Source organism: Lepidochelys olivacea (genome assembly GCF_965140295.1).
Source record: "Lepidochelys olivacea isolate rLepOli2 genome assembly, chromosome: 6".
Lineage (NCBI taxonomy): Eukaryota > Metazoa > Chordata > Testudines > Cheloniidae > Lepidochelys > Lepidochelys olivacea.
This window is the reverse complement of record NC_140416.1, coordinates 24,008,287-24,033,138: the sequence shown is the minus strand read 5'-3', so window position 1 is coordinate 24,033,138 and position 24,852 is coordinate 24,008,287. Positions and strand designations below refer to the sequence as shown.

At 41.6% G+C, this 24,852-nt stretch overlaps 1 protein-coding gene across 8 annotated transcripts in view; it reads left to right on the top strand.

Annotated features, from left to right (window-relative positions):
* Positions 1–24,852, top strand: part of OSBPL5 (oxysterol binding protein like 5) — a 219,433-nt gene that overhangs the window by 116,018 nt on the left and 78,563 nt on the right. For 6 of the 8 annotated variants that reach the window (XM_084630039.1, XM_084630041.1, XM_084630040.1 and 3 more), the window contains 2 exons: positions 2,808–2,964; positions 21,234–21,307. In XM_084630039.1, the coding sequence (XP_084486165.1) occupies positions 2,829–2,964; positions 21,234–21,307 (210 nt within the window). In that variant the 5' untranslated portion in view covers positions 2,808–2,828. Of the gene's footprint in view, positions 1–2,807; positions 2,965–8,759; positions 8,821–21,233; positions 21,308–24,852 lie in introns of those variants that run through there. The other 2 variants (XM_084630042.1, XM_084630043.1) reach the window with 2 other exon arrangements.

Genomic DNA, 24,852 nt, shown 5'->3' with positions numbered 1-24,852 from the left:
GCCTGGAGCGGCGAACCGCGGCCTGTGGGAGCCGCGATCGGCCGAACCTGCGGACGCGGGAGGTAAACAAACCAGTCCAGCCCCGGCAGGGGTTTTCCCTGAACAAGCGGTGGACTGGCTTTGAGAACCACTGTAATAGTGCATAGTAAATTTGGTTCACATGCCCTAAAATTGGTCCATGGGGAAGAAAGGAAACATCTTTCTTACTGTGACACTCCCCAGGATTGTGAGACACGTCGTCACCACCTGCCCTAAGTGTGAAGAAAGTCTGGTCTATGCATGAGTTCCCTTAAACCACCAGCCTCAAGCAACACAAGCACCGCCTTCCAAGCCTCACTCTCTCTACAGGGGAGCATTAGGCCCAACTCCTCCCTATGTTCCCTTTAGCGTCCAGCCCCGTACCCACTGAACTGGCACAGAATTACCAGGCCTGGGGCTCCCTGAAAGGAACAATACACCGCAATTTATTTCTTATCCCTTGGAACAAAGCTCTATTAAACGCACAGCTCTTATATATATTTATAGTGCAAACAAGAATAAACTGATTATCAAAGATCAGGGGTTCAAATGACAGTGAGTATGAAGAGTGGAAGCAAATGATAATGTATAAAGAAGATCACGCTTTCTAGAGATTAAACTTTAACTAACAAGTCCAGCTCGCTGTCTAAAGAAGCTTATCTCACCCAAAGTTTTCACCAGCATTTTCAACGAAGTCTTGATGAGACCCCCTTTTTCATGAAGCAAACTCACCCCGCTTACTTCCTAGCTGAAGGATGCCAGAGTGTCTTCTATGTCCACCAAATATACGTGAGCAGACCTCTGATGTGCACGCCTCCCCCGCCCCCCGCCCCTCCACTGTTTACTTCTTCCTGTGACCTTCCTCTCTTTGATGTTTTCACAAAATCCTTCATTAGCTTTCAGTTCAGACTGGTGAGAAGAGACCCATTGTGAACCGTACAATACCTAATTGACATGTAAACAGCGGGATAGATTAGCATTTCTTGTCTGAAAGAAAACCCGTTTTTTACCTTTGCTGGTGACCAGTCCCTAGACACAGACTTTCAGAACGTAATTTTCAGTGTATATACATTGCAAAACATATGTAAGGATGTTATGTAGGGAGCTATGGCAGTTATGACCCATGTGACACTGGCTTTTATTTGAGACCTCACATGACACTCTTTGGTGAACTAGGTTGTACATGCAAGACCCTTATGCACCCCCTCTGGTGCCCATTACCAGTTGGCACCAATAGATTCCTGGCTCACACTTACCTTTTGGCCGTGTAAGTGCTATTTTACTCAAAAAACATTATTATTGTAATTGCTTCCTATATGGATCAACATAGCAGGTGCCAGAGACAGCCCCAGCAAAATACGAGAGGATGTTTTCTCACATTGTGCTAGATTCTTGCCCCCCACCCTGCCTGCTTTGTACTGCCTCAGTAGTGAAAAGCTCCCCTGAAGGGGCAGTTGAGGCTTCTCCTATCAGCGATGGAGTGGGGAGGGTTTCAGGTGCAGGGAGGCGGTTTTCCCAGTAGCAGGCTGGAGTGCACAGCATCCCCCATGACCCTCAGCCAGTCCAGTGGTCCATGTGGTATCAGTTCAGCCAGTGTAATTTAAAGAGCCCCTAGGCTGCTTTAAATCATGCTGGGAGCTGTTTCCGCTGTGTTATCCTCAGCTGTACCATAGAATCATAGAATATCAGGGTTGGAAGGGACCTCAGGAGGTCATCTAGTCCAACCCCCAAAGAGCTGGCACATTATTACTTCACAGCATGAAGAGATGGGCAAACTTACAGGCCATTTTTCAGGAAACAGTGCCCTGAAATTCTAGTGGGTCTCCCCCAAGATCTCTTTCTCATGCAATAATTCATCCTGTTAGAGAAAACATACTATGTATTCCCTTCTGCAAACTCTGAAGGCAAAGTTAACTCTCATCGCTGCTCATGAGAACTCTGCCGCCAGTTGCACATCAGAGGGAGAATAAAGCCTAGAAATCAGGGCGATGATCATAATACCCCATTGTGATGAGTGAAAAAGAACTGCTTGTCAGAAAGGTATAAAAGAAACCTTTAATTCCAGTCAGGATAATCTGTGCTTCAGGTGCGCAGTGGTAGATAGCACAGCACTACCCAGCTTTTGTACTGAGGCGCAGGGAGGTTTTCAGGAAGATGAATGCTGTTCTGTAGCCCAAGAGAGGGGCAGCGCTTACCCCTATTGGTCAAACGTTGAAGCTGATCTAATGGCCATTAGAAAGAAAACGTGATGCTGCTCAAATGTGCTGTATGAAGAAATCGGGCAGGAAGGACACTGCCTTTCCGGTGCTCGGTCCCTGTGCAGCTCAAGACACTCATATCAGCATCCTGGCAGGGGGTCTTCCTCTTTATACCCTAGACTGGACTCTGGTCTCAGTGAGTGCCGCCTAAAGCCAGAACCTGCTTTTTAAAAAAGGTAGCAAAGCAATTCAGTGTTCTGCTCTTGCTAGGTCCAGGAAGTAACCGTTACCTAGGAGTTATCTTCAGAGCCTCGTAAAGGAATGGATGTTACACTGGCCGGATCCATGAACGGGAGTTTGTACCAGTGTCACTCCACTTCCCCACCGTTCGTGAATGGCCAAGAATCAGAAGAACAGGAATTTGGCTGTTCCTCCTAATATAGCAGTTTGTTTGCATAGCTCTCTGGCATTCTAAAAATTGAATCAGTGCTCTGCTGAGGTAGCTCTGAAGAAGCAGAGTCATCTGCCTGTGAAACTTTGGTTTCTTGTGTCTTGGCGTTAACTGTTATTATTTCTGTCCCTTCCTTTTAGAAAACCCCTACTGCTCATGCCATGAAGGAGGAGAATTTTCTTCGTCGCAGGTTCTCTCTCTGTCCTGCGTCTTCCACCCCTCAGAAAATTGATCCTCGCAAGCTGACACGAAATCTGTTCTTCGGAGCTGATAATGAGATCTACCCACTCAGCCCAGGTCAGTGCGTGCTACATGGCTTCAGAATGTGCCACATGTTGCTCTCAGCCTATCTTCAATCACCTCAAATCTCAGTGCAATGCGTGTGCACAAACAAACAGTACCCCACTTACTGAACTAATCCTCCGGGTGGGTGAGAGTAAGTGGGTTTTATTAGAGCATCTGCAAGAAACAAAGAGAAACAGCTTTATATGGACGCATGAGCAGGAGATCAAACTCGTTCAGCAAAGGAGGCCCCCAATTCTATGAAGTACTGAGCGGCTCCTGCCAAATGCTACAAGCCTTCCGCTCCCATTGATTTAAGTGGGAATGAAGGACATTCACGCCTCAGAGATGAGGCTCAGAACTTGTTGAACACTGAATGGCCTAAAATTTAAGAAGTGATTTTGGGTATTTCTGTTTTGGGGTGCCCAATTTGAGGAACCTAAAAAGGATCACCCTAAAAAGCAGATCCTTTTAAGGCATCACATGGGTACCCAAAAATTGAGGAACCCAATATTTCCAGCCCCTTTTGCAAATTGTGATTACTACTTTTAAGTCACTTGACCCTACAGTGCACAATAAATGGTACAAATGCAAATTCTCTTTCACCAATGTTCAAAAATATCTTCAGCATTTTTCCTGGCAATATGCTCAGTTGCAGTAAGTGTAACACCAGCTTCAAGAGTTCACAATACTTCCTTCAGGTTTAGTCTAAAATTGCTAGCAAACATCTGTTCTACAGGAAATGAAAGTCATGATTTTTTTTGGTATTTGCTGTGTGTAATAAATACTCAATCAAAATGTTTCTCTGATTGCAGTCTGCAAACAGTGCTTCAGATTCCAGTTTGTAAACATGTGCTTTAACCTTAGATGAGAGAGCAATCATATTTTTGCAAAGTCATAATTTGTGGTTGTCATTTCTGTATTTAATAATCAAGTCTAATGGTACCTCAGTGAGTTGTCAGCACATTGATATTTCAGGAGAAAAGGATACAGCACCTGCAAAAAGCAAGGTGATATTTCGTATTTATATAGCACCCAAAAAGGTACTTGGGGCTAGATCCACAAAGGGATCTATCTAACTACCTCTTTCAGCACCTAAGTCCAACATTTAGGCACCAATGCCATTCACAAAACCACTGCTCAGGTACCACCTCCCCCAGTAGGTGCCTAAACTGCATAGACATCGATGTTTCTGCCAGTGGGCATATGCAAAGCTGCCTAAATCCTGATGCCGCCAAGCTGTTTGGTTCCTGTCACATCTAAGCTCTGGTGGGATTCTCAAAGTAAGCATTTTCTTGCCTGTCTTGCTGGCATGCCTACCTTACACAAAAGACATCAGGGATGAGCCTATGTGTAAGTGCCTAGTATATGCATGTGAGATATAGGAGATACCCAAGTTTGAATCCCTGATGTGGAGCAGGGACTCAAACCTGATTCTCCCACATCACTGGTGAATGCCCTAACCACTGGGATATACAGTCAATCTTGTCCTACTTTTTTCTTTGGCCTAATGAATATTTAATTATTCATACTGAATGGAACAGTTTCAACAGGAGAGATTGAGACCCACCCCAGAACAGCGTGTAGCTTGGGCGCTCTCCTGGGATGAGCAGACCTAAGTTCAAGTTCTTGCTACAAATCAGAAAGAGCAGAGATTTGAAAACAGGCTGTCTATGTCCCAGGTAAGTGCCCTAGCCATAGGGCTATAATGGCATGGGAAAGGTGTGTGTGTGTGGGGGGGGTGCCTCTTTCTCTTGCATAGGTTACCTAAAGTGGCTGACATGTAACTCCAGGAGAGGGCTTATGGCTGAGAATCCCAAGTAGAGGGAGGGCCCTTCCTCTGTGGCATTGTTTACTGGCTAGCTTAGGCAGCTCCATGCTCAGCTTGCTGGCTTCTTGTTCCCTTTCTTAGGCACCTAATTCTCTCCAGGGAGAGCCTGAGCACCTAACTCTGGGCTGTGAATTCTACTGGGCAGCAGGCACCTAAGAGACCCCTTTGTAAATCTGGCCCTCAGTGCTTCACAAGCAGAGAACAAGGTCAGATCTGGAACCAAAGAGTTGACAAGGGAGGGTCAATCGTAGGCCTGGCCGAAATGCTGAATTTTCGCTTTGGGGCAAATTTCAACATTTGAACAACAAAATTAATTACAATTCAGAACAAAAATAACTATTATCAAAAGTCCCTTAAATTGGAATTTCCTGAACAAAAAAATCAGTTTTGGAAAATGTGTTCAGGATTTTGGAATGTTGTTTCAGAGTTTCAAAATTTCATTTCAGATTTTATTTCATTAGTTTTATTCTCTTACTTTTGTATTTTTACATTATTTCATGATCTGTCAGTAGTGCTAGGTTAGGGTTAACAGTATACGTTAAAAGAAATTCTTTTTGCGAATACAGCCTAGCACGGCTGCTACTCTGAAACCTGTCAGTATACGTTAACACTATGTAGGGTTGTTAGTAGTACCATTGACGTGTCATATTATGCTATAGTGTTCTACTGTAAAATTCATTAAGGGCAGCTGCGACTTTGTGCCAATTGAAACATGTTATCTTCTGTAGGTCGAAACGTCTCCTGTTTGTGTTGTAATGAAACAGTTTAACTAGCAGCTGCCCTTAATGAGTTTAAAAATAAAACAAAAATAACAGGATATTTTAACTATCATGTCAGCCTGACATGCCAGTTGTACTAGTGCATTATACAGTACTGCAACTCACATGTCATGAAACAACATAAAAATATAAATGTGAGGAAAATTTCAAAAGAAATTTTGAAATCCAAAACGAAAGTCCAAAATCCCAGTAATTTTCTAAAACATTTTTTTCCATTTCGAATTTTCAGTGTCAATCTCTTCTTTGAAAAATATTTAGATTTTGATTAAACCAGCATTTTCCATTAAAAAATGCAGCGCCAATCCATAATTTAAATAGGTCTTTGATTTAGGTGTCCAGCTTGAGACAGGTTGGGCCCTGATTTTGAGCAGTGTTGACCAGTTGAAAATTAGTCCACAAGCATCTCCACCTGAACATTTAAACGCTGAGACACCTAATATGTTTGCCCACTTTCAAAAGTTTGATGGCAGATAACTACAACTCCATATAGAGATGTGGCAGGAGCAAAAAGCCTTGGCAATAGACTACTTTGTCGTTGCTGAGCCAACCCAGGAGCTGGGCCAGCTTTTAGAGTTTGGGAAGCCTATTAGTCAACTTTAGGAAACTTACATTTTGAAGAGCACAGGCAAAGAGTTTTCCTGCTGTCATCAGCTTCCTCTGCTGCTGGGTAAATGGAGATCAGCTGCTTGTCACGGGGTCCATGCAGAATAATTACCAACAGTCTCAAAAATTCAATTAGCTCATCTGTGAGGTGCTGAGTGCTCCTTAACACCCGCATAAACCAAAGGGAGCTGAGGGTTTGCAGTAGATGCTCAGCACGTCATGGGTGAAGTCCTCTCTTATCACAGGCTTTGACTCTTTGTCAGCCTTCTACATTGTTTCTCCTTCCTTCTTGTAGAGGGAGCAGTCTAACTGGCCTGGCCTAAACCCACCGGGTGTATGTGTGTAACAAGTGCAGTGTGCTGGATTAGAGCTTTTGTTGCCTTTCTCTGCTTAGCTAGAGGATCCTGCAACATTGGTACAAATGATGAAAACAGCCACCCATCTTTCAACCCCTCTGTCCTCAACTTAGGAGAGTGTAGGCCAGAGATACAGTTTAAAAAAGCACAAATTAATACACTGTTCTAACTAAGAGTTCTGGGTGTGTGTCCAGGGATGGAGAAGACTTACTTTTGTCCTCCTTCCTTGGATTTTTATCCCATTTATTTTTCCTTCCAGTTCATTCTATCTCCATAACACTTATTAAGTTTGCCTTTTATTTCTTTGCAAGAGCAGACTCTCCTCCTCCATCTTCTATATTTGCTTTTTCCCCACCCCCAATTCTCTCTTCCCCAGCTCTCTCCCCCCTAGAGTGTTGTAGCTTCCTCTTTACTCCATTTCTTCTGCTCCCTTTTTTCCTCTGTATCTCATTCTGTCTCCTTTCCGAGGGCCAATAGGGTGTCTCTCCTCACTGGGAATTACCTTTCCAGTTCCCCTCCTCCCCTGGGCTCTGGTAGATGCTGCTACTCCTGTGAAGAAGTCTGGGTTTCCCTTCTCTCTGTCCCCTGTGAAACTCTAGTTGTGTAGGCTTTTCTACTGATCACTTCCTCCCCACTCCCAAGTTTGTGTCCAGATGCTGTATTCTCAGCTCAGAGAAGGAACTAAAGTAAGTTGTAGGCAGCCCCATTACCGGCTGGGAAGGAGCTTGCAGTGGCCTAGCACCATCAGCAGAAGTTCAGCTATTTCTCACACAGAATCAAGTCAGTCATAGTTGCTCTCTACCACAGCTGGGACAACAGGTTTCACAAGCCCAAAAACTAGCCCTGGGTGGCTTTAGGACATGTAAATAAATATAGTAAAAAGTTAGTGACAGAGTTTATACCCCAGTCAAACTACATTAGGAAGGTTCTCTGAAGTGAGGAAACTAGTACTGTTGTTTTTTTTTTTTTAAAGGGGGAGATCAACTGAAATAGCTCTTCTGGCTCTTTACTTACTGTTACATATAACCCTTCTGATTGTTGTAGATGAAAGAATTTAGAGAAAGATATATTTCTCTGTTTACAGAAGGTACACAAACTGAAGAATCAGTTTCATTATTTTCCCTTGTTTATGTTTTTTTCCCCCACATAGCAATAAGGAAGAGAAACCATTTTTAGAAGAAAGTAGGATGTGGTCGGAAGACCACAGAATTTGGAAGGGGGAGTAGCACTATTAACCATTTATTTTTAATTGGCTACACTTCAGGTGGATGTTCTCTCTTTAAATCAGAGCTGGCACATACAGGTCTCCCCAGTGTTGGAGATCCACATCTCAGATGCTATGAGCACCTGCCTAAGAGCACGTACCTGCAGGTGTAAAGGGCCAAAGGTTCATATAAGTATAGTCCCCTGGTATTTCCAGCATTCTGGGTAACACTTGCCTCCAGAAAACACAGACTCTATTTACAGTGGAAGTGTATTGCTGTGTATAGTATCAGTTATAGCTAAAGTTTGAGTGTTAGCTAAATAAGTCCTCATAAAAAGAAAACTAAGGGAAAAATTTAAAAACCTTGCACCTTTCAAGTGAATGCATCCAAAGCTCCCTTTAAGGGGAAGGGAGAGGGGAAGCCCTTTTTAACTTCTTTGTTATGTATAAAGAAGGCTTGAAAATAGTTCATATAAAAAAAAATCAGTTCTCTCTTTGCCAGAGAACTTTGGAGAGGACTGGAGAGCTAGTGGGATAATGAGGTCACAAGCAACAATGAAAGGTTAGTAATTGAGAAAGGGATTTTTAGTCTGGCTGATGAAAACCCTGAGTTTTTTTCTTTAATTTGATGAACACCTATTTAACAAAAACACCTGACAAACACTTGGATGAAAAGCTCTTTCTGATAGATTCACACCTGCCCACCCTCTCAATTACAGGCTAAGAGAACTCCCACTCCAAACCACTAAGAATTCCTCCTGCAGAATCAGAGAAAACAAGACTTGGTATAGAGATTTTTTTTTTTTTTACAGCCCCTGAATGCTTTTCAGACTTTAAATATGAGACAGCCATCAAACCAATGAGCACTTTGAATGATTAGTTACAAAGGAACAAGAAGATTAGTACCGGAACTGCTACTACAGTCAGAAATGTGGAAGCAGCATTACCTACAGAATGAACTTTGTACAACTTACAGCGAGTCTCCTTGGAGACAAGCCATTTATGCCTACATGAGTTGCTGAACAAGGATAAGGGCCTTACAAAAACTTCTGTAAGGAGCCTAAAGATACTCTAAGAAATGCCTAGATACCTAAGGAGGTAGGTGCTTAATATCTATTGACTTTTAATGGGAGTTAAGCGCCTAACCTGCTTAGGTGCTTTTGTAAATCCCAGGTGCCTATGTGCATCTTTTGGTTCCTAAATACCTTTGTAAATCTGGCCCAAGATCCATACACACAACTAAATTTCAGCCTGACATCTACTTTATGCAATTTTAACTCATTGTGATCACTCTAGCTGGGCATCAGTGCAGGTTTTGCTCCATACTGTCTTGTTAGTTATTATAGCCTATGTTTTGCTCTGTAGTTATTTATATGCTATACCAGAAAGATTGTGAAGCTGTAATTCTCCTATTGTATTACGCTAATCAGTGCGCTCCTTATCCCCCACTTATTTAGCTTCACGTGAAGAGAAAGTGACCCTAGCAGTTATCCGTCATGCTTATTAGATTGTCACTTACTTACTAAGGGAGAAGTAAATTGAACCTGTGGGTCAAGACATGGTAGTAAGCCTTAAGTAAAAAAAAAACAACAAAAAACTGCTACTTTTCCAGAAAGGGTCAGGATATTTATTACAACTATATAGCAGAACAGACAGAAAGTATCAACTCAAATGCATAACATGTAGTATATAACCACAAGGCTATATTATGACCGGCTTTCTCCAGGATGTTTTTAGCACTCAGAAAAGTGTGATTTCACTACTCTTTCAATAAGAGCCATTCATCTTTCTGGACCCATTGCTAATGCTGAGCTCAGAGCTTTTGCTTTATCCTTTTATAGGAGCCTTTCCCAGCATGCTGTCTGTCTTAGTAGCTAGCCCTTTAAATCTGTGAGGGAATGAGTTGTAGCTCTAATATAGTCATTTTGTGGTTTGCGGGGAAGGAACTGCTGCTTTTTTAAAAGCTGGTAAGCGTTTGGCTTCTTTTATGTATCTGCTTATTTTTCTTTTTCTGGGTGACAATGTGCTTTCTGCTGTGGAGGGGGTTTTATCTCTTGGGGTCTGCTGCTTTTTTCACTTTTTGTGTTTGATACTGGGAAACTTCCAAAGATCCTTTGCCTCTGCCATCAAAAGAAGGGCTTTCTGTCTCTCTGCAGTGTCACAAGAAGCCTGCTTGAGATAGTTTGTTAAAGTTACCTGGAAAACTGAGATCTTCCTGTGTGAAGTTCTGTGCAATTAATGAAGAGCATAAGGACGCAATATAACCTAGATGCTGACACACAAAGCATTTGATACATACTGATAAATGTTATTTAGTAGGGTGAACCAGAAGAATATATTCAGCTGGGGCAGAATTCCAGACTGCATAGTGCTATGGGAGAGGGGCAACTTGAATCACAGATATAGCTGAGATCCCTTTAACCATGTGAGTTACCTAGTGAAACAAATCCCTACAATCCAATTTCCTAGTATGTATACCAGCTAGGTGTAGAGACTTTATTTAGGTAACAAGACATCGGGGGAAAGTGTGAATTATATTGTTTATAAATGTCACCAGAATAAATGCCCATGGGGTGAATAGCAGTTGAGGCTTAAACTGCCATTAAGTTTAATTGGACTCATGGACCATATGTTGCCTTCCTGTGTAAAAGACCCATTGCATGGAAGAGAACAAATGAGCTAAGTATAGCAACTGCATAGATGTGTGAGTGCATTCTAACTTCCACCTAGCCTGGGAGAACTGTAGGGATGTGGGGAGGAAAGTGCCAGCAAAGGTACCAAGGGCAAGGGATCACTGAGAGTTTAGGCTCCCATTCGCATGGTTGATCTCTGTGTACTCTCCCTTCCCTCCCCCTCTCCCACCAGCCATGATAGCACAGTTGGGCTGGGCACTGTACTGCAATGGGCTACCAGACTGTGGCTTTTCTCTGTATGAGCTGAGGGTGTGAGGTTTTGGAGTACCCTGTCTGCAGGGTTGGACAGGGGTATGTGGAAACTTCACCGGAAGCTCTCCAAGCTACGGTAGACTGAGCATAAATTACCCAAAAATCTGTGTGTGGTAGGGGGCCAACCCAACTGTGGTTCACAAAGGCATCAGTGAAGTCAGGAGGCACAGGATTTAGAGATTTCATTTGGATTGGGGACTAACTTGACGCTATATTCCAGCATAATATGCTGCCAAATGCAACCCCTCCCTCCACCCCCCTTCACTTTAGTGTTGTAAAGAGGCCTTGAACAAGGAGCTCAGTTTTGACTGGCTGGCTGTGACAAAATATATGTTGGGTCACCCCAAATGATGCTTCCCTGCAAGAGTTCTTTCATTATGAAGAGATGAGGATATGCCACTCGCAGAGGTGAACCTTTTAATTTTGGTATGACACACTTATTACACCAATGTTGATCTGAGTTTTCTTTGTTAGTAAATGTACAATAGGTATGTCAATAAAATCAATAATAAAAAGCCATATTCAGCCAATTGGTTGCGAAATACAGTTGTCATGTTTTCACAGAAATTATAATAGTTACAAATGAAGTCTATAGGATCTGTGGTTTGCTGTTACGTGAATGAAGAACAGGAAACATGAGTAAACTACAGATACAAAAACATGTATTAGTGGTTCATCATTTGCTCCTTTCACAACAAAAATAATATGAAGACCCGTTTGGACACAGCTGGCTCCCAATAATCTGCAAACATACAAGGCCTAGCTCAGTGCATACTGCTGCTCTGAGTGGTTTCTGATGGTTCTAAAATAGAAAATTACTTATGCCTTTATACTCTAGTCAGTTGAAGCAGCTAGTTGAGCTGTGAGACTCGTACAGCAGCAATGTGGCTTGGTACACTTCAGTGGAATTTGGAAAACTCTCTCTGTGGCTAGAATATCTTCACTTTCTTTGTGTTCATCCCAAAATTTCACCATAAAAATGCCAGCCCTCGGTTTGACCGTGTTTGTGGGAACATGCAAAATGGTTCCCAGTGTGGTATGTTGTTTTGACAACTCTGTAGCTATAAGGACAACATCTTTGCTTCAAAAGACTCTGTTTCATGCAAATAATTTGATGGCTTATTGAACTAATCAGTATTTTGAAACATTACTTTAAATGTTAATGCTATATTCAGTTTACTTGGAAAAGAGCTGCAGAGGAAGGATTTTTTTTGAAGTAGAGCATTTCATTTTTCTCTGATCAGTGAATGGTATTTGAAAAGATACAGGAGTTACTAGTTTGTGATGTATCTTGTTTTCTTTCAACTTACTTGAGATCTTGCACAGAAATCTCTAATGTAAATCAGAGGGTCAAATATTTGAATGTTTCTGTGATCAGACTTAACTGCAAATGTAATACATAAGAGATACTCTTAATGAAATTACATTCTCAATTGACCTAATGCGTTGCCCTTGTTTACTGTGACTCTGAAATTGTAGAATAAGTAAATAAGTTGCTATTTATTATAATTAAAATATTTTAATTAATTGAGCCATTGTTGCTGCTGTTAGTACTGATCGCTAGTGATACCTATATTTAAGCATATCTAAGGGCTTGTGTAAGACCCTGTTTTGCACAGAAGGGATGTTTCTTCATTAATTTCTGCATTAAATTGCTGCATAACTAGGTGCTGCCTGCCTCCCCATAAGGAGATTTTTATGGTCTGTAATCCTGACACAACCATAGCACCAAACATTTCCATAGAATGGAAACTTTGATAAAAGGGTGTGTGTAGCCAGGCCAGTAACAGGGTTTCATAAAGTTAGAGATTTTTCAGGTCAGTGGAGACCATTAGATCATCTAGTCTGACCTGTATAACACCATAGAATTTCATCCCGATTTACCCTGCACTGAGCTCAGCAATAATTTGTGTTTGACTAAAATGTATCTTCTAGGGTGGCACCCACTCTTGATTTGAAGACATCAAGGGATGGAGAATCCACCATTTCCCTTGGTAGTTTGTTCTAATGGTTGATCACCCTCACTGTTAAATGGAGCACACATCTTTCTAATTTGAATTTGTCTGCCTTCAGCTTCTAGTCATTGGTTCTTCTTCTCTGCTGGATTAAAAGAGCATGTTACGACCCAATATTTTGTCAGTGTTAAGGTATTTACACCATAATTAAGCCACATCTCAGTCTTCCTTTGGATAAGCTAAACTCATTGAGCTCTTTAACTCGTACTGTAAGGCATTTTCTACTACAGTCCTTTAATCATTTTTGTCTCTTTTCTGTGCCCCCTCCAATTTTTCAACATCCTTTTTTAAATGTGGACACCAGAACTGGATACTGTATTCTAATACTGGTTTCACCAATGCCATAATCAGAGGTAAAATCATCTCCCTACTCTTATTCCTTACTCCTATTTATACATCCAAGGATCATATTGGGAGCTCGCATTCAGTGATTTAGCCGAGTCATTGATAAAGTTGACAATAGACTGGAGAGTTCGCTTATGAAGTTTGTGGATGACACCAAGATGGAAGGGGTTGAAAGCACTTAGGAGGGCAGGATTAGAATTCAAAATGATCTTGACAAATTGGATAATTGACATGAAATCAACAAATTTAACTTCAATAAAGACAAGTGCAAAGTACTTCACTTGGGAAGGAAAAATCCAATGCTAAATGGGGAATAACTGTGTAGGCAGTAGTACTGCTGAAAAGGACATAAGGGTTGTAATGGATCATGCAATGAATATGAGCCAACAATGTGGTGCAGTGGTGAAAAAGGCTAATAGCTTTCTGGGGCATATTGACAGGACTGTTGTATGTAAAACCAGGAGGTAACAGTCATGCTCTACTCAGCACTGGGCAGCCTCAGCGGAGTACTGTGTCCTGTTCTGGGCACCATGCTTTAAGAAAAACATAGATCAAATTGGATAAAGTCCAGAGGACAGCAACAAAAATGCTAAAAGGTTTAGAAAACCTGACCTCTGAGGAAAGGTTACAAAAACTGGGCACGTTTTGTCTTGAGAAAAGAAGACTGAGCGGGAATCTGATAAGTCTTCAAATATGTTAAGGCTGTTATAAGGAGGATGGTAATTGATTGTTCTCCATGTTGTCAAGATTCCTCCCCCACTCTGAACTCTAGGGTACAGATGTGGGGACCTGCATGAAAAACCTCCTAAGCTTATCTTTACCAGCTTAGGTCGAAACTTCCCCAAGGTACAAAATATTCCACCCTTTGTCCTTGGATTGGCCGCTACCACCACCAAACTAATACTGGTTACTGGGGAAGAGCTGTTTGGACACGTCTTTCCCCCCAAAATACTTACCAAAACCTTGCACCCCACTTCCTGGACAAGGTTTGGTAAAAAGCCTCACCAATTTGCCTAGGTGACTACAGACCCAGACCCTTGGATCTGAGAACAATGAAAAAGCATTCAGTTTTCTTACAAGAAGACTTTTAATAAAAATAGAAGTAAATAGAAATAAAGAAATCCCCCCTGTAAAATCAGGATGGTAGATACCTTACAGGGTAATTAGATTCAAAACATAGAGAACCCCTCTAGGCAAAACCTTAAGTTACAAAAAAGATACACAGACAGAAATAGTTATTCTATTCAGCACAGTTCTTTTCTCAGCCATTTAAAGAAATCATAATCTAACACGTACCTAGCTAGATTACTTACTAAAAGTTCTAAGACTCCATTCCTGGTCTATCCCTGGCAAAGACAGAATATAGACAGACGCACAGACCCTTTGTTTCTCTCCCCCCTCCCAGCTTTTGAAAGTATCTTGTCTCCTCATTGGTCATTTTGGTCAGGTGCCAGCGAGGTTACCTTTAGCTTCTTAACCCTTTACAGGTGAGAGGAGCTTTCCCCTGGCCAGGAGGGATTTCAAAGGGGTTTACCCTTCCCTTTATATTTATGACAATGTCCAAGGAATGTAGGACAAGTGATGGGTTTAATCTACAGCAAGGGAGATTGAGGTTAATATTAGGAAAAATTTTCTGACTACAAGGATGTTAAGCACTGGAATAGGTTACGGAATCCTTGTCATTGGAGATTGTTAAGAACAGGTTGGGTGAACACTTGTCAGGGAAGGTCTAGATATACTTGATTCAGCCTCGGAACAGGGGGGCTGGACTAAATGGCCCCTCAAAGTTCCTTCCAGCTTTACTTTTCTATGATTCTGTGACTCTTAAATCCTTTTCAGAGTCACTGTTTTCCAGGACACAGCCCCCATCTGATAGATATGGCCAGTATTCCTTGTTTCTTGATGAATTTAAATGGATTTTGCTTGAATCCAGATCTCTCTGTAGGTCTGTTTTGTCCTCATCATTTGCCATTCTGCCAATTTTTGTGTCATCCACAAACTTTATTAGGAGTGATTTTTATATTTACTTTCTGATTGTTGGTGAAAATATGAACGAGTGTTGGGCCTAGTACTGATCCCTGCAGAGCCCAACAGAACCACCACCATTCAAAGATGACTCCCCATTGACAACTAACTTTTTGAGACTGGTCAGTTAGCCATGTTTTATTCCATTTAACATTTGCTTTATTGATATTGTATAGCACTCACTTTTTAATCAACATGTCATACAGTACTTGGTTAAAATATATTCTATCAATTCTGTAGAGAGATTGTTATAGCACATTCATTGCTGCAGTATTTGAGTACCTTGAAGTAGCATATTAAGCAACATGACTACACATCTGCCTTTTGGTGTTTGTTTTCTCATCCTCCCCCACCCCCGGGGATAGAAACAAATGCGGTGGATTGTCTTGTTTTTGCATGGTTTTAGGTTTGTTTAATATTCAAACATGCATGTTGCTATTATGTATGTGTTAGAGAAGGCAAAGTCAAAGAAATGAGCCTTGCACTTGGAGTAGAACGGGGTTGGCAACCTTTGGCACCAGACCAGTCAGGGTAAAGCCTCTGGCAGGCCAGGCCGGTTTGTTTATCTGGAGTGTCTGCAGGCATGGAGCCCCGCAGCTCCCACTGGCCGCAATTCACTGTTCCCAGCCAATGGGAGCTGTAGGAAGTAGAGACTAGCACGTCCCTCGGCCCGCGGTGCTTCCCACAGCTCCCATTGGCCAGGAACAGCAAATCGTGGCCAGTGAGAGCTGTGGGGCTCCGTGCCTGCAGATGCTCCAGATAAACCGACCCAACCCGCCAGCGGCTTTACCTTGACAGGCCGGGTGCCAGAGGTTGCTGACCCCTGGAATAGAAGGTGGTGAAGTTTTGTGATTGCCCTGAGTTCCTGGTGGAGTTCATTCCACAGTCTGAGAACAGCCCCCCTTGAAGTTCTGCCTACTGCATTCACAAGCTTTACTCATATTGTAGAGAGTTACATTGTGCTTGAGGAGCATAGTCTGTTGATAGTTGAGGAGCATAGTTGACCATAGTCTTTGTTCCACATCTTAGGAAATCTTCTAGATAGCCTGAACCCAGGCCATCGAGCACCTTGAAGATAAGGACCAAGATCTTTAAATTGCTTAGAAATTCTATGGGAAGCAACTGCAGAGAGCAGAGGATAGATGTGATCTGTTTGTGGAGCTGCGTTGCGGAGGCGATGCCCTGCAGTGTTCTGTTACCAGCTGGAGCTTCCCAAATGCCGAAGGCTTCGTGCCCAAGTTTATGATGTGGCTATAATCCAGCTAAGAGGTGACAAAGGAATGAATAATTGAGGCCGGGTCGTTGCCCATGGAGATGGGATTGGGTCTCCTAGCCAACTGGAGATGGCAAGAAAGCATGACTTGTAGCTGCTGCTATGTGAGAACTTAGCGTCAGCAAGGAATCCAAGAGTACTCTTAAATTATGGATCTAATTGTGGCACAGCTATAGCTCTGTTGTTAAGGTTAAGACCCTGTTTTCTATTTAAAGCTCAACTGTAAGTGCTCTAAAGTCTGCATGGTTACTTGAATTGGTCATGGGGCTCTGTTAGGGATTCGACTTTGGGGTCATTTGACCACAAGTTTCCCAAAATACGCCTGGTGTTGGGGTGGGAGGGGCAGCGCAACCGCTTTTCTTAAAGTTGACCCATTCTGGCAATGTTTATTTATGTGCAAAAAGTGATCAAACTAAGGTTCAGCTCATTGCACCAGTATCTCCAGTGTTCAAGAGTTACCCTCAAAAGAGTTCATGGCACCCACCAGCCCCTTGGGGGAATCAAATTAAAATGTTGTTTGAAAGAGTTTCTTCTCAACTTAGGTGCCTGAGAAGGCTCATGCACCCAGTGGATTACACTGTGCATGTGCAGAGAGAGGCTAACTATTTGTAAAATAACTTCTGTGTCACAGGAACTGTGTGGCTCCCAGGGTATGTTATGGTCCTCTAATCCGAGCACTATCCCCACCCAATCTGCCTCTGTCAAAGGTTTTTTTTATTATTATTATTTTTTGGGAAATACAGCAGAGTATTCAGAAGGCTCTGAAATGACTTTTAAAACAAAAAAGAAAAAAACCCTACACAAGCACATGCTTTCTATGAAGGTGACTGGTGTGGAAGAGTAGGTGGGAATGAGGGACAAGTGTTGGGAGATAAAGTCGGACGAGGGTAAATGGGAGGGCCCTTCCATTTTAGAAGAAAAATGCCCTTCTTTGACAGTCTCTTAGATCAGTGGCTCCCAACTTTTCCAGACTACCGTGCCCCTTTTAGGAGTCTGATTTGTCTTGTGTACCCTAAACATACTTGCTTACAAAATCACAGATAAAAACACACAAGTGCCATAGCACACTATTACTGAAAAATTGCGGACTTTCTCATTACTACCATATAATTATAAAATAAATCAATTGGAATATAAATATAGTACTTACATTTCAGTGTCTAATATATAGAGCAATAGAAACAAGTTGTTGTCTGTATAAAATTTTAGTTTGTACTTACTTCACTAGCCTGTTGTAAAACTAGGCAAGTATCTAGGTGAGTCGATGTACACTCTGGAAGACTTCTGTGTACCCCTGGTTGAGAACCACGGTCTTAAATGGTATCAAAGTTGGCATTAACTGTCCTTTTGGGGAAAAGAGAAGTTAGTTGAGATGGGCTGGAGCTAGGATTGTCAACAGTCCGTTATTACAAGAGGATGACAAAGGCGCAGGGTTCCAGGAAATAGTAGCAGTAGCAGCCATGAGGGTGAAGCTCATTCTACTAGCTTCCATCTGTTCTCTCTTTTTTTCCCCAAATCTTTCTTTTAGGACCCACAGAGAGAAGGATAGATGGAATGACTCATTCCCCTCATTATTTTGTCTACCAATTAGGCCTAGTATCCGACGAACCAAAATTGGTTCATTAATTTCTGGTTCAACATTGTCTGCTTTTTCCCAAGTATGATTTCAGCATAATCCTTGAATTATATCGACATAATCTTTTTGTTTGGACTCCTCTAATCTTTCCGTCTGGTTCTCTTATGCCTGTTTATAACACTCGTTATCGAAACCAACTTGATTTTCTGTTACACTAACCTGCAGTAACAAATGTTAGCATGTTGTGAACTTTCCTATACTTTTTACAATTGAGTTTACAATTAGGATAAATGAGTAGGCCCAAGTATCAACACTCCTGTAAGGTCAGAAAATGGTATGTCCTAGCTCCTTTAGAACAGTCTGATGGTTGCAGGGATGTCACTTGAGGTGACCTGAGACCTAATTTGTCATGTACAGCCAGTCAAAACCCAGCGCCTTATGTGATTATTTAATATATAATTAATTAGTAACTTAAATTTTTATCACAATCACTAATTTCTAACAACTTAATCTTGCAGTGCTCTATTTTAAAACAACTTCGGCCTTTGTTCAGTGGTGTGTAGTCAATATATGTAAGGCATGCATTGCATGCCCCAGGACCAGCTTTGCCCTCAGAACAGCTCTATCCAGCCTCCCATCACATGGACAAAATGGCATCCTCCACACAACATGACCTCGCACGCAGCATATGTGTGAGGTCATGCTGTGTGGAGGATGCCATTTTGCATGCAGGTGTAGAATTGCATGCCTGACTAAATATGACACGGCAAGACACTGCCTTTGAATAAGGAGCTGGGACCTATGAATAAGGCGCTAGTACCATAACTAAGGAACTGTGAATAAGGACCCAACTTCAGCCTTGTCTGATGCCTATGTTTGAATTTAGTGCATTCTTGTGATCTGTGGTATTATGCATGATGTGGTATGCTCCATGGTAGCATATTGAACTCAAAGGCATAGGACAGGGAAGTGGTACACATGACAAATGAAGCACGAAGGCAGCTGGGTCCATCAGAGAATGAAGTGGCTATTCTGGCCTCCTATTCTGAAGGGAAAAGAGGATTGTTAAGAGGAAGGATGAATTCATGGCTAAGGAATTATATTGGTAGTCTGAGATCTGTGTTCAGTTCCTGGCTGTGACACTAGTTTCCTGGGGTAAGTCACTTAACCTCCCTGTGTCTCAGTTTCCCATGTATAAAATGGAGATAAATCCCCCTCCCCTATCCTCTCTTTTTTCTGGAGGCATTTGCTTTCTTAGGCCAATGCTTCTGCACTGCACAGCTGGAGGAGCGTAGGGACTTGTGTCTGAAATCACAGAGGCACGTAACCATGATGCTGGAAGCTGAAGGCATTCGGTTCAGCATTATCCTGAGTCCAGAGCGCATTTTTGCAATTATTAAATAATTCTGAGAAGCATTTACACTATTAACTAAAGTGACAAGGCTCTGAATTGCTGATCAGTGACTGTAATCGTCAGTTTTCTATACAGAACCTCAACAATTCTGACCAGTGAAATCCTATCGACTTGACAGTCACAACTCTGATTATTTGTTTATGAATACAGCCAGCCAATCAAACAGATTGTTCTCCCACCCATTTTATACTGAAAATTTAACAGAAAAAATGTCATAAGAAACTTAATTTCCTCCACAAGTTTCTGCCTGTCTGCTTTTCTCGTTGCATTTGGCTTCTTAAATGGCTGTTAGATATATTTTTAAGACTTGACTTCTTACTGACATGCCAAGTTTGTACTTGATTTAGTTGTACAGTTATTTAATACATCTCACTTGTTTCATTGGCCCAAGCTGGGAATGGTACTAGTGGTACGATATATAGGACTACTTGTCCAGTTTCTGTGATTCTTCATCACCATGATATCTGAGCATTCCTAAACATGAATTAACTATGCACAGCACCCCGTCAGTACTATCCACATTTTACAGATGGAGGAACTGAGGCACAAAGGTGATAAGACTTCCCTAAAGTCACACAGGACATCTGTGGCAGAGCCAAGAATCAAGCTTCAAGTCCTGACTTCCAGTCCACTGCACTGAACGCTCTCGGTGAAATTCTGGTCCCATTGAAGTTAGTGGCAAAACTCTCATTTGCCTTCAGTAGTGCTACACCAGGATTTCCCCCTGTTTTTTTTTTTTTTGTGTGTGTGTCTCTGAGACTTGTCTACACTGCGGTAGCGTTTGGAAATTTCTCTCCGAACACCTCTGGTGGTAATACGTTGTCACTGAGTCTTTTGGCCAGCAGTTTTAGTGGTTATTTACTGTATCAAGCATTGTGAATCCCTAACCAATAATAATTTTGAAAACAAAGTTACTTTGGACTTGGGAAAGAATAGTGTCAAGACAAATAATAATCTAGTCTAATAGAATGGGTTTTTCAGTAGGAGTTATAAGTTTTCCTTTAGTGTAAGGCCATTATTACAATTTACCAAAAATATAGAATTTGTGTAGATAATGACAGTGAATTGTCCTGAATAGAATTACATATTTTGTAACATTAAAATATTCAACATGTATGAAATATATGTACTCTGCTTTGAAAATATAAAGCCCTACATAAGTGCTAACTACTATTGTTAATATTTCTTATTGTATCCAATAACCTCTTGGTCAGGGGATCTTAATAGTTGATGCCAGAAAACCTGTAATCTTTTATTATTTTATTATTTAATTACATTTGGATACAGTTCTCTTTCTATAAGATTTTATAATTCAGGTTAATGTTTGTTGAAAAGAATGTACACTGTCAAATACATTTAGGTATGGGGCCATGCATTGAGCAAGGAGGATACAATAAAATATTGAAAAGCTTCTTATTAAGTCACCAGGGGGTTATTTTGTGCACTAAATGAGGCAGAAGGCCAGTGGAAAAATAGTATGTGACCATGTAGTTAAAGACCATATCATAATGAATAGGGGTCCAAATTAAGAGTGTGCAGGCAGCCTCTCTTAATTCTGGCATGTCTTACTCTGAGTGCTTGACTTTGCAACCGTAGCACTCATTTTTCTTTTTCTTTTAGTGGTTTTTTTTGGATGCAGTTTTTAAATAGTAACAATTGAAAAGACCAAACATTTTAAATAGTGCTCTTTGTTATCTGAAACTCTTACAGCAAATCTGTAATGTGTTTTCGGAAGTTAATTTGCATATGGACTAGGTTATTTAAAGTAGCAGTCTTCCTGGAGCTGCCTGCTGTGTCTATTGCCTATGACAATTTCTCCTGCTCTCTGTCAGCAGTGGTCTTTTTAGAGTAATTGCTTGGAGTAGCCATGACTTTCCACAGAAATTCTCAGTTTCTTGTTTATACTGCTCTGTTGCAGGAAAAGACATGGAAGGAAACAGTCTGTCAGTGCTGAAGGATGAGACTCCACAGACTCCAATCTCCATTAGTAAGGTATTGTGGGGATTGTTCTTAGTCTCATTTGCATCTCTTCGCAGTGTGGGTTATTAATCAGTTGTTCCATTTTTAAACTCCTCCAGAGAGCATCTTTGGCAGTACATACAGTAATGCTGTGTGCAGGTGTGTGCGTCTGATATGAAAGAGAGCATACTTAGAAGGATACAGATGAATCAATGCCTTCTTGTATGTCTGTACAGCACCTAGCCCAATAGGGCCATGATTGTTTGGGGTCTTGGAGGGGCAAAGGGGCTACTATAATGTAGATATTAATAATGATCACTATAAGGTTGCTATTTAAGAGGCATCCCCTGAAACCGTGTTTCTGGTCAGGGAGGAGAGCCTAAAACTTTTATCACGTTGTACAGCATCCACCACAATGGAACCTCTGGGCATTAGTACAGTACAAATAATTAATAAGAGCCAAAATCCCAGATCAAAACATTGCATCTGTATAATAAGCGAAGCTGAAAACCTGGATCTGAACACTCCTGAATTTAGAGTTCAAAATCAGGATCCAAACCTAAAAAATCCTGCCTGTCAGGATTGACTCAATGTAGCTATGGGATCAACCTGTGAACCTGGATCTGGATTTGAAATTTGAACATGGAATTTTTGTTTGGGCAGTCTCTACTTAATTTGCAGAGCTAGACGTAGAAACAGAAGCCTCTTAATAATTTTAACTTAATATAGTCAGAAATGAAGCTATAAAATGTTTTTCATCTGAAATTGAAATACAGCACGAAGGAAACAGCTGGAGGTTGAAGTGATTTCTTATGATACAGAGCACATTTTCATGTACCTTTATATGCATTTGGCTTGTCCAGGCCTTATGACTCCCTTCTAAGTGTGGGTAGAAGATTGTAAACACTTCCACAGTGGAATCCTGATCAAGAAGCAGTAGGGAAAGATGCTGTTCTGGAAAAGCACTGGGGACAGTAACCTTTCTTAGTACAAAATGGCTTTGTGTGCATGTATATAGGCTATTGCTGTACCTAGACAAGCTGAGATCCAGTCCAACATCTGCTTTTCAGCTGAGTTCCTAATTTGAACCCAGGCTCCCAGATAGCTTGACAGTGCCAGAAAGAGGTCGAGTGATTTGTCCACAATCACCTGATAGCTATGATCTGCACGCTCTTTAATCTCAGTCATCTTGGAGACTCAACTAGACTCTGATATTAAACCCATGATTTAGAAAAAAGAAAAGGAGTACTTGTGGCACCTTAGAGACTAACCAATTTATTTGAGCATAAGCTTTCATGATGCATCCGATGAAGTGAGCTGTAGCTCACGAAAGCTTATGCTCAAATAAATTGGTTAGTCGCTAAGGTGCCACAAGTACTCCTTTTCTTTTTGCGAATACAGACTAACATGGCTGTTACTCTGAAACCTATGACTTAGAAAAGTGACGGGGAGGCTTAGCTTATTTTTGTCCATGTTTAGGCCACTCACGCTAGTCAAGGGACTGGCCTACAAATAATGGGCAACAGGATGGTATGTAAATCAGAATTTGATTTCTCAGTTACATTCTTGTGCTTTTCCCCCCATTGAAATGCATTTATTGATGTTTCAGGGATTTGAATATTGCCCTGCTGTATGTTTCCAGGTTGAGTGCTTGTTTTCTGACTTATGTGTCTAGATAAGGGGTGAAGGCTGCAGAGCACTCAGACACCCAGAAGGGCTTTCACTGCTCATCAGGCAGGCTTTTGATTGGTTATTCTTTCCTATACGCTGTTAGGGGCATTTATCACCTAATAATTAGAGATGAGGCAAAAGAAAACCTTATCCAGCCCATTCCTGCAGCTTTGGAGGCTGAGATGACATGGAACCTAGGTCAGACCCAGGCCTGGTTCTCCTTTTGCCAAACCAAGGCCCTGATCCTGCATTGGGAGGTAGGCAGGTGAATTCCTTCACCAACACAGAGAGAGCTCCTTTGACATGCATCCGGGCCCCTATAACTTAGATGTTGAGGGTTTCTGAAAATCAAAACCTGGCTGCCTCAGCTCATCCCCAGTATTGGAAATTGGTGATTGAACATGCTAGACCTGGAAAGATGTCGTTAGTTTCCTGTTTCATTTCCTACCTAAATGATGTAAGCAGACTGACTGCCCATTACTAAGAGAGACAGGGTGGATGAGGTAATATCTTTTATTAGATCAACTTTTGTTGATGAGAGAGAGACTTTTGAGTTTACACAGAGCTTTTCTTCAGGTTTGGGAAATGTACTCAGAGTGTCACAGCTAAATACAAGTTGGGACAGATTGATTAACATAACTAGTTAACACACATTTCAAGGGACCATTAAAGGTGAAGTGGTCTGTTAACGTTCCTCTAGACAGAGAGGGGAAAGGCAGCTGGGGGTCGTGGGAGTGGGTTATAGATTAGATTTATTGCTTATTACAACAATCTCTCTATTCAGTTCATGATTTTTTGTGTCTAGCAAAGTTATGAATTTTAGCTCCCCGGCTTGTCTTTTTTGAAATTGTTGGTCAAGTTTCCTTTGAGGATGAGGACTGACAGGTCAGATACAGAGCGATCGCTTTGTGAAAAGTGTTCACCCACTGGTGATATGGTGTCTTTTTATCATTTTCCTGTGTGAATTCAACACTGCATCCATGTCCATTATTAAGATGTTTGTGTTAAATGAATTGTGGCTCTTAATTGTCAGAGTGTCTAGAGCTGGGAATGGGCATCTTTTTTTAGTATTTAAATTTAAAATAGTGCTTCCACCTTTGGTGAGTCAAAAAAAGCTTATTTAATTAGATCCTATTTGGATCAGCAATAAATAGAGAAGAAAACACTTTTTTTAGAACCCAAATTGTAATTTTCATGGAGTTACAGTGACTATACTAGATAAACACAAATAATGGGGAGTTGTGATGGGAGTAGAGAGACAGACAATTAGACAAACGTATCCCTTGGTCAACCCTATTGGTCAGAGGTGGCACACCTAACCAGGTTTGTAGATGTGAGGTGTGTTGATATTTTCTGACCATTGCCATTATGATAAAATACACACCTGAAGTGTCGGTCCTCATCAGCCATTCAGATCCCTTCCTCCGCTCTTCCCAAGGGCTGAATGCATGAACAGGATGTCTGGGGAAGTTTAGGAGGTTAAAACCCTGTTCAAAGCAGTTTACGACAAGTCTTGAGATCCTCTCACAGTGGGTCTCAAACAATAGCTCTTAGCAGCAGCCCACCAGCCTGTTTGTACAAAGGTTGCCTGCCAGAGAATTAATGACTGGCATCCACATTGGTGCAGCTGCTCGCCTGCCTTTCTGGATAAAAGAGAAGGGTTGGATGTGGTGTAGAAAGGGGCTGTTGCTGTATACCAGCATTGGGATTATGCCAGAGCACACCCCAGCTGTGGCATGGGAGCTCAAGAAAGGAGCCTGTTAATTCCTTTTATTTAAAGTGAATTCCCTGCTGGTGAAAATTGCCAGCCTGACAACATTGTAGGCAGGCCAGTGGAACGGGTACTGTGGCAAGCAAGCTTCTCCACCTGCCCCACAATTGTGCCTCTGGGCTGTTGCAAAAATGCA